Source organism: Pleuronectes platessa, chromosome 20 (genome assembly GCF_947347685.1).
Source record: "Pleuronectes platessa chromosome 20, fPlePla1.1, whole genome shotgun sequence".
NCBI classification, from domain to species: Eukaryota; Metazoa; Chordata; class Actinopteri; order Pleuronectiformes; family Pleuronectidae; genus Pleuronectes; species Pleuronectes platessa.
The window spans coordinates 9,317,839-9,330,723 of record NC_070645.1 but is presented as its reverse complement, the minus strand read 5'-3'; the positions used below and the strand labels follow the sequence as shown (position 1 = coordinate 9,330,723).

Below are 12,885 nucleotides of genomic sequence, written 5' to 3'. Positions count from 1 at the left end.
ACAAAGGCTTCTATTCATGAGACAGAAACTGAGTGTCCTCATCAGCAGGAAACAAACTCGCCCTAATTAGCCCGACGAACTAATCAAATATTTGGTTAAGGTTAATAATTCCTAAGGTCATGTTTCGTTATTTTTTTTAGCTGATGCCTCATTCAGCATTACATTTTTTTATTTTATTATGAAAGTTAAAGAAAAGTGTCTAAAATGTAAGAAATTACAGTAAATGAGAAATTCAGTGAAATGACGTGTGTGCAATATATTTGCTTTGTCATTACTTACTGTCAAACCATATGGAGGCTTATTGTGTGTTCAGGTTGAGCGAGATGTTGTTCAGTGTGTGGGTGAAACTGAGCGGGTGTTGTCCTGGTCGGCGGTGACGTCATCAGGGGACCTTTCACGGCACGTGGCGAAATCAAACGGTTCCTGCATTTGTCAACACGTGTTTTGAAACCATAGCAACGCAGGTCAGGCGTCACCATGGGGACAGCCACCGTTTGCATTCCCCATATAGGCGAGAGCCCCCCCCCCCCCCCTCTGCCGTCGCCATGACGCCCAGAGCCACAAGTGGAGGAACGCACCCTCTCACTCAAAACTAAATCTGATTAGTGTGTCTTTGTGTGTCTTTATATATCAGATAACCTGAGCAGTGTGAGGTCAGGGTCTCACACTGCAGCCTGGGACCCAGTTTGAAGATCACAAACAATGTGCTGCCACACATGAACATGGGGCTTAATCCCCTTTTCTTAGTGTACATGAGCGGGGGGGGGGGGGGGGGGGGGGGTGAGCGGGAAGCCTGATCGTCTTTGACAAGTGCACAGTAAGAGCAGGAGGTGCAGGTTCGGGGGCCTGTCAGAGGTAAAACACACACGCTTTGATGTGCACTTCCAACGTGCTGAGGCCACAGCAAACTGATGCGGCTCCGAGGTCTCGCCTCAGCGGACGGATCAAACCGCCGCTGAGAATCCACTAAATGTGTGTGTCGGCCTGAGTGACGTCTCGGGGGGCATCCCCCTTTTGTTTTACACAAAATAAGGTGCAACGAGACAAGACTCACACAAAATGAGATCAGACATTTCATTCCTGAAATGACTGATGATAGCTGGTGTGATGATGCAGCAGCAGAAAAAAACACACAACCGTTTAAAAATGAATCACATTTAGCTCCACCAGGGAGGTCGTGCTCTCGTTTGTCTGTTTGTTTATATGCAAGATTACGCAAAAAAACGCTTAAACCGATTTCCATGAGATTTTGTGGAGGGGTGGGGCATGACCTCAGGGAGAACCTCTTAGGTTTTGGTCTGGATCCAGGATCTTTGTTCACTGTCACCTACATTGCGACATTGTTGCATTTTTCTATATTTTGTTGTTGACATCTTTACAGGAAATTGATGAACGTGTAGAATAGAAACCAGGGTCTAGTGAAAGTGAATATTTGTAGACCCACGTGCATCCACTCACGGGGTCAATTAGGGTTCAATGTCCTCCATCTTTATGAAACACTGATGCAGCCACATGCTCCTCACTGATGCTGCTGCTGCTGCTGATTATGGTGAAGATGAAGACTATTACTGTCGCTTGACCGACCTGCTCCATAGCGAGAAGAAGAATCAAAGGACCCAGGGAGACCCCCCTCTGCTCGGGGGCGAGCTTGTTTTTCCAGACGGCGGAGGCAAAGTATCCTGATTATTACAAATAGCTGTTGCTCCTGTAGCAGCGGGCTCGGGGAGGTCTCATGCCGCGCTGACGCTCCCTGCGGAGGCCTCATTTGTTTCCCATGAGACGGAGGAGGACCTGCTCAAATAAACGCCGACCCTCTTCGGAGTTCACAACATCCTCAGACATTCGGGCTCCAGTGAAAGATGCTTTCGGCCGATGCGCTGCAAAACTACATGTCTAATTTGGCCTTCAATTCACATGCATATCTATTCATCATTAACTTGAAAGCGATGCATTGTAGTGACATTGAAGACATTTTCTTTTTCTTTTTTTTAATGGGCAAAAACATGGTTAGGTCACTAGATACTAGAAACCTTCAGATAACTGCCTTCTCCTTTCAACATGTCTTAATTTCCCTCGTGGCAGAAAATCAAATAGACCTGTTAATCAATCGACTGTCAACAAGGAGCCGAATCCAAATGAGATTAAACAATCTGCCTGAATGGGACGTCACAAACAGGCCCCTGGTGAATTACAGTGAATGAAATGAATGTGTCATCTGCAGTTCACCTACTCTGTGTGTCAACAGTTTTACATTAGGGCCACACCATGGTCTGCAAACAATACTATTCACAGACGGTTTCCTGGGCGGGTGCAGTCGTTTCCTAGAGGCTTGTTATCACGGTGAGGTTGCAATCTAACAACCTGTGTTTTTGTGTAGATAGAATTAATTAACAAATTGTTAATTATCGATCTTTATTGATGCTGGCTGGTTGATATCGTAAGATATCATCAGCAGAACCATTAGAAGTCTCCTTGTTATCTGACGACAAGCTCCATAATTAACTAGAATAGCACTCTAATAGGGCCCAACAGTAAATTCAATTAAGCTGCAATAAATTGCACACAATCAATCAAGGGAAAACCTTGAAAGATCTTGCGGTGTTAAAGAAAGTGTAAAAAAAGTTCCAGGATCCTCCTCCTGATCCAGATCCATACCAAAAGTCTATCGGTTCTCCCCTGACCAATCAGCACACAATCAATATTGTCATCCAACATTCTGCAAGACGGTGAATAAGCTTATCTCTCAAAAAGTTTGAACCATTCCTTTAAACAAAGTAAACATCAGAAAATCGAATAATCTAAAACAAAGGAAACGGCGAACGTCCAAAGTAAAGTAGAGTAAATCATGTCTGAAGTGATTTCTGCTACATTACAGTAACCTGAAAGAGAACGAGGTGAGAACCAGAGGGGGGCGGGGGCTTTACAATGCTCAGCGGGCCCCCCTGGCACAATCCACTGGAGACCTGCCAACCGCTCACATTCCTCCCTTTCTTTTGGGACTGGAGGTCTGTGGTGGGCAAACCTCACACCGGGGTCACGGTAACTCTGCACGGAGAGAGGCAAAGTGAGAGAAAAGGTAAACAAGAGGGAGACAGGTGAGGAATAGAGAGAGAGAAAGAGAGAGAGAGAACAGGGGGGAAAACACTGAGCGGCTCACCCCTCCCTCGCCCTCATTGTCTCTTCCCGTGTGTGTGATCGACTGGAGGGAGGTGCTCAGATGGGAACGGGGAGGAAGAGAGAGAGGGAGCACACACGCATACACACACACACACACAACATGAGAGACAGTCTGATGATCAGAGCTGGGATGGGGGGCTCTGCTCTGTAGGCCGCTCTGCTTCTGGAGGGAGACGGAGAGGCTGGACACAGGAATTCCAGGTCACAAGGGTTCCTGTGGCACGGCACAGTCTCGGCCGAGTTGGGCTGGGCTGCTATTACTAAACTCTCCCTCTCACGGTCATGAGTGTGACAGGGTGAGAGAAGGACGACGGCTGGAATACACACAATCCAGAAGAGGAGAAGACCGAGAGGGAAACCAGGAGGCAGGTGTTTCACTCCAGGGGTTGACCTCTGGCTTGACCCCCCCTTCTCTCATTATGATGGGATCCTCTGAGGAGTTGGCCTGTTTGTTGCTGCTGGTTTCGACACTGGCCAAGAACCACTTGGTGTCCGGCGGTTGTTCGGGCAAATGCTGCCGGGGCAGAGACTTGAGCTGTTCCACCACCGACTGGAGGATGGACCGTGTGTATGGGGAGTGCTACTGCGACGAGGGCTGCGTCAGGACCAGGGACTGCTGCTTCGACTACTTCACCGAGTGTCCAGGTGAGGGATGAGCAGAGGGCCCGCTTGGAGGGAGTGTTTACTTTTCCTTCCGCACGCCTTAGATTTTATGATTCTCGCTTGAAAGATGGAGACGAAAGATTATTTCCAGCCTTGTTTTTACCGGGCTGCTTATCAGGGTGTGTACGTGCCAACATTTTTTCCCATGCATGTGAAATTCCTCTTGCATATTCCTCCTCACAGTCGTGTCAAACTCGGATGTGTGGTTTCCCGTCTGTCCACCGCCTTCTAACACAAATGGCCGGAGCATCATAAAAACAATGACGGGCGAACACCGAACTTCCCGGGCAGCTTTGTGTCCAACCTCGTTTCAGCGGACTGGCCCACATAACCGAATTAGTCCAAATATGTGAGGAATGTGATTCTGTCAATCAGTCGTGGCAAATTACAGTTCCAGTCCAACAAGCCGGGCGTAGGTAATACGTGTTAAAGGCCGGTGGTCACCAAAAGATCTTCATGCTTAATACATCAAAGCTTCATCGTGGTGATCGGATGGGTTTATCTCAAAGCTCTTGTAGCAGAGCAGGAAAGTAACTCTGCTGAACGCTTCAATGCTCCATTAATGTGAGGTTTTGTTCTGGAAGCTTAGCTCACTTCCAGTTTCACATGAGAATAATACTCTTGCTTTTATACCATTGTCGGGAGATTGAAGGAATGAGTTCAGGTCCAACATCTCTGACCTCTACTGCAGTTTGATTGTTTGCTGCTGCCGCAGAGGATATCCTGTAATAATAACGACTGTGGGTGTTAACATCCAGCTCAGGACTGCACCGTGAGCGACTGGAGCTTCTGGAGCGGCTGTGCCAAGCCCTGCCTGCCGTCGGTGCGAGTCCGCGTCCGCCAGGTAGAGCGGCGGCCCAGTAACAGTGGAGAGGCCTGTCCCAGTCTGGAGCAACGGGCCGGCTGCAGGGAGTACAGGGATCACCAGGGCAACCAATGTGGACTCAACTCAGGTATTGTAGACACACACACACATTTGTACTTCTGTCTTAGTGAGGAAACTCATTGATATAATACATTCCTGAGCTCCTTACCCAAACCTTGACCCTACAAACTAAATGCCTAACCCAGCTCTGACCCAAAAACCAACCCTCAAACAGCCCATTGAGAAAGGACCGGTCAAAAGGTCCTCACTCTGTAGGGTCTCTGCTTAAAATGGTAGAAAATAAATACAAGAACACACACACGTCCCCATAACTTCAGAGAATGCTAAATTGACCTACATTGATTTGACCTGTTTCCAATTTATCAAATAAACTGCGCTGTTTACTTTTTGGGGGAGAAGTTGTGTTTGTATTTAATCAAGTCTTTTTATTCTCTTTTAATTGAAATCAGGGAGCTGGTTGGTGCAGTGGTTGTGGTGCTGCCTTGGGAAAAGTGGGCTGTTGCTTCCCTAATGCTGACAATGTACTTTCCCATAATGCACCCCTCACCTCACTCCCAAACAAAAACCTTAAACTGATCAATAACTCCATCACAACACAACCTCCCCTTCCCGGCAAAGAATTCCTCATGACACTTTCGCAACAGAATCTGACAACATCGATTGGATTTGTGTATTTGTATGGCAGCAGGATCACACAAAAACTGATTTCAATTACATTTTGTGAGAGATGGGGGGGTGGGGGGTGACCTGTTTTCCTTGTGCCTTTCTATTTTATATGGTTTTAACTGAAGTCAAATCTGTGATCTCGCACTTTAAATGAGCTAAACTTGAACAAACTGAGACTCTGAATTCCTCTTGTCAGGTCCTGCACTCATCACCAGCATGGAGTTTGGCAAGGGAAGGCCTAAGCATGACAGCTATGGAAACCCCCTGGACCCTGGGTAGGTTTCACACCATCATGCTCCTGCACCTGACCTCAGGTATCTTTCAATTCAAGAGTTGAAAAGTTCACCAGCGCTGCCGAGGGGTTAATCCAGTTTGAGCTTCGTGCTGTGTAACCCAATCCATTTAGGGGAGAAGAAAAAAAGATAACAACCCAACGGTTTTTAATCCAAGAGCATCAGCCACCGGTAGCTGTTTGCTCACCTGTGTGTCTTTCCACACACTATTAAATATAACGGAGCAGAGACTTCCCACAATCCTTTGAAATGAAGACATTAATGAGGACGGTCACATGAAAGGCACACACACACAATAGGTCTGGGTGTTGTGAGGTGAGGCATTGTGAGCCGAGCAGAGGGTTTTTGTGTATTTTCTTTTTATTTCATCCTAAAGCAAATGTTATCACAAGCTGGGTGACTTGTCATCTTCAGTCCTGGTTTGAGTATGTGTGACTCTGACTCCGCCCCTGCCTCCCCTCAGGTTCTGTGTGGAATTCACACTGGAGTCGCGGACGCCCCACTGCACCGTGGAGAACCGGCCACACACACACTGGATGCGCTACATAACGGAGGGCTTCAGAGTGTGTGTGGCATGTGAACCTCCTGCCATGAAAAACAATAGCGGCAGCTGCCAAGGAGACGGTCAGGAGTCAGACAAGTATGAAGTTATGAATCTTTAACTTGCACCTTCTCTCAACAATATCCCCTCATGGCCTGCAAGTGGCTTAAATGTAACATTACACTTTCCTTTCATTTCAGTTCTACCTAACCCCACAAAAAACAGAAAGCCAGTCAGATTCAGACTCATGTTGGTCCTTCTCAGTCAATTTAGGATAGAGCCTTAGCTGCCCTCTAGTATAAAGCCTTAAAGCTACTGAGCCCCACCCCCAGTCTGACAGGATTGGTTTCTTAGATTTATGACATCACAAATCCTGTCTGTCTACTTAATTATTTTTCAGATTGACATTTGTTTACTGCAGTGTTGCGCTGATTGCTTTTTTTGCACAAATAAAAGGCACAAGGGAGACATAAGATATAAAAAAATACCGGAGAGGGACTTTATGTTTGAAGATATTTTGAAACTATGACGAATGAGCCACCTCAACCAGACCAATCTGGGCAGAATAAGTTCCCTCCACCTATAGTTTATCTTAATGTACCCCTGAGGCCTACAGTGTTTAGTAGAACCCAGATGCGAAATTGATGTGGCAACATCTTGTGTTGCAGAGAAGCTTCGCTCCGCTGGCAGGCGGTGGGGAACCCTCAGTGCCGCGGGACATGGAAAAGGGTCCAGAGAACCCACCAGTGTCACTGTCCACCGCAGCACAGCTTTGTCTTCATCTGATCCGAACCAGAGAGCAGGAAGCAGAGCTCAGATCTGATCCCTCATCAGTGGAACTTAGATATCGCTGAGATCTGAGGTGTTGACGCTGCAGGCTTCTCGTACTAAGAGACTTTATGCATGTGATGGTGGCGCAGTGCAACTAGAAGTATGTTAATATACTTCACATAACCCACATGATATAAAAGCATTTTCAAATCACCATGCACATTTCCATTGTTCTGTTTAATGTAGCATACTGTGTAAAGAAGCACCGTTTCCAACACGCATTAAAAACCTGTCTGTTGTTTTTTGTACATTTTTATTGTAACCAGCTACTATTTTGTTTTTGTAACAATTTTCTGTCAAAGATATTTAACTTTGATTTGTAAAATTAAAAAAATATTTTACATTTGTGACTATCATACATTTATTAAAAATAGAAAAGACACTACGGCTTATGGTCTCTTGACATGAGTAAATTAAACAAACAGAAAATAAAATTAAGAAATGTCATTAAGTCTATAAGAAATGCTTAAAGAGAAAATGCTACAATTCAGAGTAAAACGTTTACAAATTTGATGTCCAAGCATGAATTGTCATAGAAAGCAATGCAAGTAGTCACTTTTCTGTGTTGACTGCCCTCTGGTGGTTTATCTTTTTTAGTACAAATAGCAAAGTATTACAAGCCAATAACACAAAAGGAACATTTTCAAATATTAGGGGAAGTAGACCAGATAGGTCACTGAATATATTTACAAGTTAAAGACAGAGGTGTGGGCTCACACTTCGTCTGCCTTCACTAGAATTCTCCACCGGTCTTTGAGCATCACTCCTGTGCGTCCATTAAAGTCGTAAGCCATTAATATGCGAGACCACTTCCCGGGGCCGTGACGTTTGACGCCATCCTTGAGGTATTTGTCCAGCTGAGGCGTCCATTTCTAAACAAAGGAATTTGCCCCAAATGAAAGATGGACCTTGAGTGATGCCTGGAAAGACATGATAGATAATATGAACTGGTATTAAATGAGACTCAACCTACCTCAGGCACTTTTCTTTTCTTCTGGATGTCTGTGCTGTCCATCGACTTCTCAGACATCTGAGACAACTGAGACAACTCTGAAAGAGGGAGGTTTAACATTAGCTTTTGTTTATTCTCAGGATTATCAATGAAAGTATTTCTCCATTTTAGAGAAAATAGAAGTCAGAGGCAAAGTTGAACTTACCACTCTCTGGGATTCTTCTGATGGAGAGACAAGGCTTCCTCCCCGATTCAGGTTTCCATACCTCAGTGATCTTAGTTGAGAGTAGTTTCCGTTTTGTTCTGTAGCAAAGCAAGTGTGAAAAGTGTTTTTGTTAATACCCTTTGTTCTGTGTTCATGACATTCCTCCCTTTCCCCTAACAGAGACGTCAAAGCCAAAAATTAAAGAGAGGTTCAGATTCCAGCACGAGAAATATCTCTGACACTGCTGAAGATCGGCGAGTAAGAAAATGTTTTATTAACTTTAACAGTTATTCTAAGCAAGTAATTGAAGCAAGTAAGTAACGACACATTTAAACACTTGTTTGTACTGACCTCAAACACACGGTGCTCTCTTTTGTCCTGTTAAGACATAAATGTACATATATAATGTTGAATACAGAACAGAAGTGGATCATATCAATAAACATGTGTGGTCTAAAACAAGTTATTTCCTACTTTAGATCGTCCTCCATTGATTCATCGACTGTTTCAGAGTGAGAGCTCACATGCGTCACCTTGTCCTTTAAACCCTCAACACTCTGTGATGACAGGACTCTCTTGGTGGCTTCCTGATGGATTCGAGAGTTAAACAGAAAAACAAAGACAAACATGCATTTTATAACAATGATGTTACTTTTTCATAATTTTGCCAAAACAATTAACTTTCAGGTAGAGGTGTTGCTGTAACGTGAAATTGAAACTAATGAGGTCGGTCATTATAATACACTTCTATGTTTAACCTTGGTCAGCGGCCTCTATGTAAATCACTCCTGGAACTTTCATGAATAAGTAAGTGTGCTGGACCCTGAGGAGGCCTCTGCTGAGCTGAGCAGTTTGCCCTTCCAACTAATTTGATGACAAATTGTCCATTAGCTGTGACTGATAAGTCAAATCAAAACCTACAGTTGGTCAGGACGCCATTATTCAGAAGAACAAGAGCTTAGCCGATTAGCTCCCAAACACAAGATCAAGAAAATGTACTGGCTGCTGAAATGTATTCAGAAATCCTTGCTGTTAGCTAGAGCAAAACACCTGACACGTTCTGTATTTGATAGTTAACTCATCACCTCAAAACAGCTGAGAAGCAAAAACCTCAAGAATTTTGTTCATTCTTGTTAAGATGAATTTATAACATGTTGGGGCGAGGTTAAGCTGAAAACAAACCCCACCACACAGGCAACATATTATTCTCATTTGTGAGCAAAGAGGAGAATAATCCTCTTGGTCAAAGTCTTGCTCTCAAACCAAACTATTTCTTGCACAATTAATTTCTTTCCCTGTTTTTCAAACAGAAAAAGCTTGATCCTTAATTTTACACTGGGATTAGTCCTGCAGGGCCAGCTGCACATATTATTGTTTCCCACATAACACTGTAGAACTTCTGCTTTGCTTTGGAAATCCATTGAACCTCAAAACATAAGTCTTTAAATATATATAAAAAAGATTTTGGCAGTGTTCACCAAATCAAAATTAGGAGTTTTTAAGACCCTTTTAATACTTTGAGAATGTGGTTTAATTAGTTTGACACAGTTATACTGGTCAGGATAAAACATACAGGCCAACAGGGCACAGGTCCAAGAGTCTGGGGGATCAGGAGACCCCTTGGCCAGAACATTGATGTTAAGTGATTGTTAAAGTACCCAATACGGAGATAAAATTAACTTGGAGATAAACAAAAAGACCACAGGAGACACAAAATAAAATGACAAAAATGCAATGTCTGTTGATATTTAGTCTTTCAGTCTGGGGCTCCCATATAGAAGAGATGTGAGGCCTTTTACTTCTCTATACCCAGGAGCCTATTGTCTCATAATCCAGAGGAAATTGAATGGTTGTATTAAACAATCAAACGTCCTCCCTTCGAGTGACGGCTCTAGCTGATGTTACTGTCCAGGGGAAAAACAATTCCAAGAACAGTGTAAATGAAAAATAAGTGTCTTGAAAAACCCCTCTACGGCCGTTTAAAACAATTTAAATTTAGTGCTTTTTACGACTTTTCAAGATTCAAATAGCCCGTTAGAGATCACGAAATACTCTGTGAAGTCCCCACACCCCAGTCTACTGTTGTATGACCCATTGACCTGAAGCTTGTGGTGTGGACAGACACCCATTGTAAAGCTTGTCTACATCATTTATGAACTAAGCACTGGATCCTTTACCTTAAGAAGGTCGTCAGAAGGATTCTTCTCCAGGTAAACCTCCAGGTAAGACTGTACTGCCTCCAGCAGGTGGTTAAAGCTGAAGCTCATGAGTAATGGGTGATAAGTTTCTGTCTGTGTCACGATTGTTTTCAGCTTGACTCCCAAGTTCTGTCGAAACATTATTGATTATTAAGTATTAGAAAAATCAAACAGCAAAGTATTGACACAAGTGTTTTTTTAAATACCCTAAAGGACACAGACCTGTGGGAGCGCATCGTTATTCTCAAACCACTTCAGAGCTGAGGAGGCAGAAGATCTTTCGCCTTTCTCCAGACAAACAGCCACAGACTAGACACATGGAAAACACATATGAAAACTGAAAATAAAAACCAAGCATCTGCGTAACATCACTGTTAACTGTTGATATTGTTCCATTATTACCTACAGACTGTAGCTTTCACCAGAAATACATTAAAATCATTTTATACTTAACAGGATATTTCACAACAGGATATTTACCTGACTAAAATAGAAAAAAATATATATCTGACAGTAAGATTACCTGGACAACCACAAGAATGGTTATATTTTTAAACACAGCTTCATCTGCCACAGTCTCTTCCAGCTTTGCCCATATTTTGGCGGCGGACATCAGAGGCATCACACCCCTGTCCTCCTCAAACAGGACGTCTGGAGACAAACAGTGTGTTACACAGTAAAAACAGACTGAGAGCGGGAACATTTATATTTAAGCGTATAGAAGCTAAACATTTATTTTCATACTTTTTTTTACTTTAAATCACCTGTCTGATACTACTGTTGTTATCAGAACAATGACTCCAGAGACTTTAACAGCTATGCAATTTTATAATATGAGCTGTGATCAGCTGCAACAGATAAACACGCTCAGGAAGAAGCTTCCACAGGGAGCCCCTTGCTGCTTTACAGCGACCACCCACAGCAGCAAAACCATTAACTCCTTTTAATGTCGTACAATGAACATTAAAATGATTGAGACGCAGAAGAAACCCTCTCTTAACACAGTTTACAGATAAAACCTTTTACCAGTTTTAACGTTGAGGCTGATTCGGTGTAAGTCTGTCCTCCCTAACTTCCACTAACACAAGCATCTCTCTGCAGAAATGAACAGAGCTCATTAACGTTCACACTGCAGGAACTTACCAAGCTGTTTTCCGTGCATGACTCGGGCGAGGAAGGCACATATCAGTATTTTCTCACTGTACTCGTCTTCTTTGAGAGCCGGACTCTTGGAAATGGCTAAAAAGGCAAAAGACAACTAGCATCAAAAAAATCGACAACCTGGACTCACATGCACCAGTTGATACTGAGCTGTGTAATCGGAAGCCTAAATGTATCATTATCGTTTTATTACGGTATAATTCTATTCATGAACTACATAGCTTTTTAATGGAGGATCTGGCTTTACCATTTGACTGTTTTTGTATGACCAGTGTGACGTTATACGTTCTGAGTCTTGACTTAAACCGCGTTGTTTACATCTTGATTGTACATTTCCGGTTTCAAGTTGTTAACCGTTAGTTATATTTTATCTTATACGACGTCTCTTTAGTTAGTTTAAAGTCAACTGTGTCGGTGGTTGATGAACTAGCTATTGATTTGATAGCTGTTAAGATAACAGCTAACAACAGTGTTAACTTACCCTCGAAAACCGACAGCGTCTCGTTGAATTCCTCGAACTCAGCTTCTTTAAAATGTCGACACAGGGTTCGGAACATGAAGTCCACCATCCAGCCGGTAGCCACAGAGGAAACGTGCTGGAAACTGACGCTTAGGTCGAGTTCACTCGCGTCTGTCACACTTTTATTGATCGCTAAAGGCTCCATGTTTATATCTGCGGCTCAACTTCTTCTTCTTCTTCTTTCTCTTTTCTTCTTCTTCTTCTGTGGAAGCGGTTTGAGTTCCGCGCGCTTTAGGGATTGGGACAGTTTGGCATCGCCTTTACAGATCGCAGCGCCCTCTGGCGGCCAGGAGCAACGACAAAATACCACTTTGATAGAAATAACTATGATACAGTGACCAAAACAAACAAATACATAAATAAAAAAATAAATAAAGTGCAACTCAGTCCAATAGAATAGAAATGTCGTGTTATGTCATGTCCTATGTCTCCTGACACTGAAGTATTAGAAGGGATACAGTTGTTGTGGTCTTTCCGTTTGTGTATAATACAACATTAAGACAAAATAAAGTTTCCGTGAATTTTAAACATTTTTTAAATGTTGAGAGGCAATAAAGGATAATTCCTGTTTGCCTTGTGTGTAAACAAAAGGTTATCTTTGGTGTGGGGGTGATACATTTTGAAATAAAAAAATATGTAAAAACAAAAACATTAATTAAGAAACGCACTCTGACAGCCAGTGTGCAGCAATAGGTGTATTTCTTTGTTTTGTTTATATTTGCCAATGCATTAGTCATACTAATAAAAGCTTTTGGATTTTTCCACAGCAAGAGTGCATTCGTTTTTTTTGTA

At 43.1% G+C, this 12,885-nt stretch overlaps 2 protein-coding genes across 2 annotated transcripts; one reads left to right on the top strand and one right to left on the bottom strand.

The window, feature by feature from the left end:
- The first annotated feature begins 3,199 nt into the window (after positions 1 to 3,199).
- LOC128425864 (somatomedin-B and thrombospondin type-1 domain-containing protein) lies at positions 3,200 to 7,912 on the top strand. The gene is made up of 5 exons (XM_053412697.1): positions 3,200 to 3,822; positions 4,599 to 4,793; positions 5,589 to 5,667; positions 6,149 to 6,325; positions 6,895 to 7,912. Exons 1-5 carry the CDS (start codon positions 3,597 to 3,599, stop codon positions 7,010 to 7,012), a joined length of 795 nt encoding a protein of 264 aa, XP_053268672.1. The 5' UTR covers positions 3,200 to 3,596; the 3' UTR covers positions 7,013 to 7,912.
- terf1 (telomeric repeat binding factor (NIMA-interacting) 1) lies at positions 7,294 to 12,308 on the bottom strand. Its single transcript, XM_053412696.1, has 10 exons — positions 12,055 to 12,308; positions 11,556 to 11,651; positions 10,936 to 11,063; positions 10,635 to 10,721; positions 10,392 to 10,541; positions 8,689 to 8,801; positions 8,566 to 8,592; positions 8,215 to 8,312; positions 8,031 to 8,107; positions 7,294 to 7,929 (listed from the first exon to the last, which is right to left on the bottom strand). Exons 1-10 carry the CDS (start codon positions 12,236 to 12,238, stop codon positions 7,771 to 7,773), a joined length of 1,119 nt encoding a protein of 372 aa, XP_053268671.1. The 5' UTR covers positions 12,239 to 12,308; the 3' UTR covers positions 7,294 to 7,770.
- Between the last annotated feature and the right edge of the window lie 577 nt (positions 12,309 to 12,885).